Source organism: Sinocyclocheilus anshuiensis, unplaced genomic scaffold (assembly GCF_001515605.1).
Source record: "Sinocyclocheilus anshuiensis isolate Anshui unplaced genomic scaffold, SAMN03320099.WGS_v1.1 scaffold509, whole genome shotgun sequence".
NCBI classification, from domain to species: domain Eukaryota; kingdom Metazoa; phylum Chordata; class Actinopteri; order Cypriniformes; family Cyprinidae; genus Sinocyclocheilus; species Sinocyclocheilus anshuiensis.
In genome coordinates this window covers 741,796-748,443 of record NW_015539853.1, presented here as the reverse complement: position 1 = coordinate 748,443, position 6,648 = coordinate 741,796, and the positions used below count along the sequence as shown (strand labels likewise).

The following is a 6,648-nucleotide window of genomic DNA, read 5'->3' as shown; positions in this document are numbered from 1 at the left end:
AGAATGAATATAGATAGAAAGAAAGAAAGAAAGAAAGAAAGAAAGCAAGAAAGAAAGAAAGAAAGAAAGAAAAAGAGAATGAAAGAAAGGCAAGGAAGGAAAGAAAGCAGGACAGAAAAAGTGCACAAGATGCTTAACCCAGTGGTTCTCAAATTGTAGGGGGACGGGAAGCTTCCCAAGTTCTTAGGTTTCTTTCATTTCCTTTGGCTTCACAAGACTATGATTTCACAAGAATATAGAGCATGCAGAGTCATGTGGACTACTTTTATGGTACTTTTATGTGATTTTTGAAACTGGACAGTTGGTCATAATCCTCTCATGTCTCATCCATCTCTGTTTGTGTTCCACAGATAAAAAATACGGATTTATACCGACATGAGGCCAGTGTTATTTTAGTGCTATAATAATTTTTATTTTTATCATTTTAATTACACTTATAGGGCCAGATTTACTAACAGCTTGCGCCAACGCAAACCGTCTTTTGGCGTTAAAATAGTACTGTCAGTATTTACTAAAGCTGCGCAGTGAAGAATTAGCGCTGAAAAGGCATGGACACAGTTATTTTTGCGCCTGATCTTATTGAATATGCATTTGTAGGAGTTTCCCTTTAAGACACAAAATTTATGGGAGGAGAGTATTAAAATGAATCACGCAACATGATTTACTAACATTTGTGCTTGTCATATTACTGGTATTTGCGCCATTATTTAATGCGGAAAAAAAGCATGTCTTAAAGCAGATGCTAATTTGCGCTGCTCTTGGTAGATTGTGATGGTCATTATGGAAATTATCTGGCTGCGTCTGTGTTCTTTAATTTGCGCATTGTCAGTAAATCACCCGCAGAAATTTCCACTCCCATTAGTGCTTTTTTGGAATTGCGCTCTCATGCTAATTTGCCCATTTTAGTAAATTTGGCCCTTAGTCATTGATTTATGCTTGTCATTTTTATTTGTTTTTAAAAATATTTCTAAAAAGTATTAATTTATTTTTATTTAATTTTTGGATTTTCAGTAAGTACTTTTAGTACATTTCTAATTTTTGATTAGTTCAAGTTTTTCATCTAATATTTATATTTTATTTCAGCTTTATTTCATTTAACGAAAAATCTTTTTTTTTAATAGTTTTATTTCTTGGTAACAATAAAAACGCTGCATGACGGTGAATAAATGGCAAACGTTTGATTTCTGGGTGAACTATTCATTAAATTTAGCTTAATTTAATTATTTATATGAATTATTAATATTTTATATACAAACTTTGCAAAAGATAATGTAGGTCCGCTGACAATAAATGATTTTCTTTATTTTTTTTTTACTTTTAACTCATTATTCACAACAGTGAAAACTATCAAAATTTAGTTTCTTTTTTGTCTTTTTTTTTATATACAACAAAAACTGACAGATAAAAAATCTTTTTTTTTTTCCATTTTTTTTTCAATAAAACCAAAACTTCACTTCTAATTTGCTTTACGACAAATCGCAATCTGTCAAACAGTTCCCCATTATTCAACAAGTACACACATGCTAACAAAATTTGCCAACAATGCGGTTGGTTGATTACAGTGGGAGTGTTAAGGTTGTACAAAGGTTGTTCCTGTTACAAAGGAGTCATGACAGAACAAACCGAGAACCACTGGTTTAACACATATGTGTGTAAGAATCAGTTTGAGTGAAAAGCGTGAAGTCGGAGGCCTGCGAGGTTATCATGGTATATAACCTCTGAGTTTCTCTGCACTCACTCACTCACTCACTCACTCACTCACTCACTCACTCACTCACTCACTCACTCACACCTGTGGCTAAATTCTAAAAGGGATGAGTTATGGCCACCTGACTCAGATTCCAACGGGATAGTGGAAAGGGAAAGAATGCTGAATGAGATGAAAACAGATGAAAACAGATGTATGACTCAGGTAGGGGGCAACTGGAGCATGACCCCTGGTTCTTGATGAGTCTACACATACAAATCCTCTGCTCAATTGTGGTCAAACATGCCACGCTGTCAGGAATGTACCTGTGAGTGGAGGAATGAGCCCGGGTGGAGGAGTTGTGGGATCTGGAAGACTGCCGGCTGCCAGGAAAAGGTTCCTCTGCTCTGTGTCCAATGACTCTCTCAGTCGCCGGTACATTTTTGGAGATATACTGCAATTAGAGAACAAAAGAGGCCTTCAGTTACAGACTGATGATATTACATCACAACCAAACCAATTTTATTAAGAGGAGTGACGTACATCTACCATGGGTATCTCTTCAGGACCAGGGCCTGGGTGATTGGGTCCATTGGCCAGGTTGCGGTTGGGATGATCCACATAAATGTTCTGCCTCAGATGATTGTGCATCTTCTTCCTCTGTTTCCTGGGGGGGATGCTACAGTGAGGCAATGTCACTCTCTCAGACACCGGCCCAGAGTCACAATCATCACATCACATTTAAAAAAGTCTTGCTACTGCTCTATGTTGCTGCTAACTAATTTTTCAACATCCCATTTAGTCATTTTCTGACTCTTCTGAATAATGCTGTCTTTCTTTTAAATATATACCACTTGGACTGATGTTTTATTATGTAATGTAATTACATTTATACATTATTTTAAGGCACAAGAGTTCAAACACACTCAAAAACTTTCCAACTTTCCAAGCAAAAGTAATATTAAAATAACAAAAAGGTTTAAAACATATTTACTCAATTCCAAATTAATTCCAAAGCAAACGTAGCTTTACAATTTACCAAACTGTATTTTTTAAAACATATTAATTTGGTTTTAATACACTATTGTTCAAAATTCAGTTGGGGGTCAGTAAGATAAAAAAAAAAATCATACTTTTATTAGGATGCAATAAATTAATCAATATTGACAGTACAGACGTTTCCATTTTTAAATATATGCTGTTCTTTTGAAATTTCTATTCATCGAAGAACCCTGAAAACAAAATCGTGTTTTCCACAAAAATATTAACTAGCACAACTGTTTTCAACATTGATAATAATAAGAAATCATCATCAGCATATTAGAAGGATCATGTAACCGTGAAGACTGGAGTAATGGCTGCTGAAAATTCAGCCTTGCTATTACAGGAATTACATTTGAAAATATATTCAAATTTTGAATTGTAACAATATTACTTTCTAAATGCAGCCTTGGTGATCATAAGCAATTCTTTCAAAACCCCCAACATGTTGAACAGTAGTGCACTTTTAAAAGTTCATACTTATAGTTAATTTTCATAATATGCGATTTCAGTTTTCATGGAAATTTGTCATACAATTGAGGCCAGTCAAAAAATTGACAATGGGCACCATTAAATATTACTACTACAGTAATGTCGTGTTTACAATTCTGAGTAATATCGTTGCCGTTGTGCCTCATACTTACTTGGTTTTGCAGTAGGCCACCACACAGACTATGCCCACCACCAAAAGAGCCACACAGATTCCGGTGATTGTCAGGACTCTCTTCTGATAGAGCTCCTCTGCCTCTGCACATTACCACACACAACAATTGTCAGACTCATTTACAACTCAAACTGCTTCTAAACTCTCTCGTAAACAGTTCCCACTGCTGCCCCGATCCTCCTTCAAGTCATCTAGTGATGAGATATATCATGTACGGTTTGGATTAACATGTTCTTTCTATGGAGCATTTAGCATGACTCAGATCCCGTACGCTCTCATTAACTGCATGGATATGAGAATTAATCGTGAGATGGGAACGAGGCTCAGGCCTTAACAAGGGCTTGAATGGACCAGCTCAGCAGTGGAAACTGCTTGCGTGAGGAATAATGTAAACGTATCATTATCGTGGACGATAGGGAAGCGGTCTGTCTGAACGATCTCCCGATGAGCACTGATGATTTCTGTGAGTCACTCCATGGATGCCTTCCTCCACTGGGGGGCGTCGCAATTCAGCTCAATTTACAAGCTCTAACAGCATATCAAGAGGACAATTGAAATGTGGATGGATGTTTGGGACAAATTGGTTTAAGAAGTGATTACATGGAGGCACAGAAACAATCATCAGGGTCTTTGTTTGGCTTGGTCAGTTACAGTTTATTAATGTATTCATAACCAATCAAATCATGGATGCATAGAAATATTTAAAGGAATATTCTGGATCCAGTTATCAAACTGAGCTAATTTGACAGCATTTGTGGTATAATATTGATTAGCTTGTGCTAAAAAAAAAAATGTAATCCTTTTTATATAAATATTTTATAAAATTATAAAATCCATATTTCTGCTTTCAAATCCTTCAAAAGCTTTCCCTATTTACTTCCATAGGAAGTGCCTCACTGTAACCTCGATTTTTGCTTTTTCAAAGAAAACAAGGGATGAGTCAATTTATGCAACAAACCTTAAACTGAGCGTAAAAGCGTTTCAGCTCAGAGAATGCACATTTTAACAAAATAATTGATGTAAGTGTTTTTATAAAGTTATAAGCTTCACTGTAACCTTGAGTTTTGCTTTTTTAAAGAAAACCTTTTTTTTGTAGTAATTACGCCACATGCTGTAGATTGAGCATAACTTGTCTGAACCCTGAATATTCCTTTAACACAAACTGAATGTTGGGTATAATTCAAAAAGAAATGTTTTTTTTTTTATTTTATTTTTTTTTATATCGAACCACAGACTACATCCAGCCTTCTGCCTTTTCCTTGGAAATGGTCTTTGGTTTGGTCTCACAGACCTTCCAAAAGGAAGAAAATGTGTGTCTGAGAGAGATGGGGGCTAGTTAGGGAAGAAATATTTCATAATCAATAATGAAATAATCCAGCTGTCGTTTGCCCGGTAGTACAGAGCAAGGAGGAGAACATTATTTCTGAAGGTCCTCATCTGTGTTGATAGGAACGGAGCTGATTTCATAGAGAGCCTAGTTTACAAGTACCGTAAAACGGACCATTTTCAAGGGAAAACAGAGGCTGGTTTTGTAAGCAAAGGACAGACAATTGGGAGAGGTCATATAAACAACCTAATTATGGTACTAATGCAATTTGGCATGCTAGGGCACTAGGATTCAGTTTGTACAAGCAAGGTAAAATTAAGAACATAAAAGAAAAGAGAGACTGCATTCAATTTGAATCATAATCAGCTGCAGAAATCGCATTGGTGAAGCAGAAGAATGGCAAAGTAGCGTGCAAGGATAGAGACGAAAAATAATTAAGCAAAGACAACACAAAAATGGGCAGATGGAAGAAGGAAAAGAACTTAGTTTAGAATAAGGGGAGAAAATGAAAGTAAAGGAAGTATTTTGTTTGGGGAAACAAAAGGGAACTCTTATCCGCAGCACTCATCCATATTGCCTTGAAAGTCAAAGCCCCGTGCGATCAGCTGTACAATAAAAGTCCATCTGGAAAAGTTGCAGCTGGTCATGATCAGATTTTATGTAAACTCTTTGAAAATATAGCTGTACAATCCCTGATGTCAAAAGTTAAACTGCAAAAATTATTTATTCAGTATTTTTGTTGTTTTCTAGTAAAAATATCTAAAAAAATCAATGATATATTAGCTTGATAAAGAATACTATGTGAAGTATTAAGACTTGTTCTCAGAGAATATATCTTATTGTTTTAAGCACATAATTACATTTCAAATACATAAAAATTTTCCAGTTTTAAGTATTTTTCCAACAAAATTTTGTTTTAAAATATAAAATATCTACCTTTTGTAGTTACCTTTATCTAAAATGACAACATTTTACAATTTAGTTTGTTTAAAAAATAATAATTGAAAAAAAAAAATATTACACTATTTTTAAAAACATAAAATTAATAAATATATACATTAATATGAAATATGAAGTCTTAATATGAAAATAAATACTGATTTTATTTACTTTTCTGGTGCAAACGGGCAAAATCCTGAAAGTGCGTGTGCAAGGGAAAATGAACACGTTGATCCAACGTGATCCAAGACTTTCCATGAATAACATAATTAGATTCAATGTTAGTACTACTCCAGTGCACATAAATTCACTTGAAGCTACACACTTGTTATGTTTACCGCTCAGTAAATACCAGGATGGTGTGTAAAACTGACGGAGGTTTACACAAATCACCCCCGCATAATGCTAACTCCTTAAGAGCCTGCGACTATCTGCATACACTTGAAGAAATCTGTGTACATCTTCGTGTTGATGACAAAAAACCGACTCATTTGCCGACTCTTTATGTCGTTCCAACCAATTCAACTAAATATATGGTTGTCAAAAGTCTTACGTAAAACTTGAACTAACTACGCACGTTGTTAAATGCTCACAGTAAAACTGTTTCTGGCAACGTCTCTGGGGCTGCAAGAACATTTATGGCTAATTTTAAATAGGTAAAACAGTGAGATGATGGAAACTTCCTAGGCTTTGTTAACACTACACGCAAATACAATTTAGTTGTCAAAACTGATCTTTTGGACATTTTGCAAGGGATAAAATTTAAGTTGTTTGTTCAAATAGTGAAGAGAATATATGGCGTTTGTGCATTGGTTGCTACAGATGATGCGGTATGGATTTTTGGGTAAAAGTCTGCTTATGGTATTGGTAAAATAGTACATTGAGGGCACATAATGGCTCCTTAGGGGACATTTTTATACACCTTTTTAAGGATCAATAATATGACATTGCCTTTAATGTCAGAAATGTCCTGATATAATGAGGAAAAAA

General features: G+C 35.0%; 1 protein-coding gene across 4 annotated transcripts in view; it reads right to left on the bottom strand.

The window, feature by feature from the left end:
* LOC107684713 (pro-neuregulin-2, membrane-bound isoform-like) overlaps positions 1-6,648 on the bottom strand; it is a 98,942-nt gene that overhangs the window by 12,135 nt on the left and 80,159 nt on the right. For 2 of the 4 annotated variants that reach the window (XM_016481052.1, XM_016481055.1), the window contains 3 exons: positions 3,373-3,475; positions 2,231-2,354; positions 2,014-2,141 (listed from right to left, as the gene is read on the bottom strand). In XM_016481052.1, the coding sequence (XP_016336538.1) occupies positions 2,014-2,141; positions 2,231-2,354; positions 3,373-3,475 (355 nt within the window). Of the gene's footprint in view, positions 1-2,013; positions 2,142-2,230; positions 2,367-3,372; positions 3,476-6,648 lie in introns of all 4 variants that reach the window. The other 2 variants (XM_016481054.1, XM_016481053.1) reach the window with 1 other exon arrangement.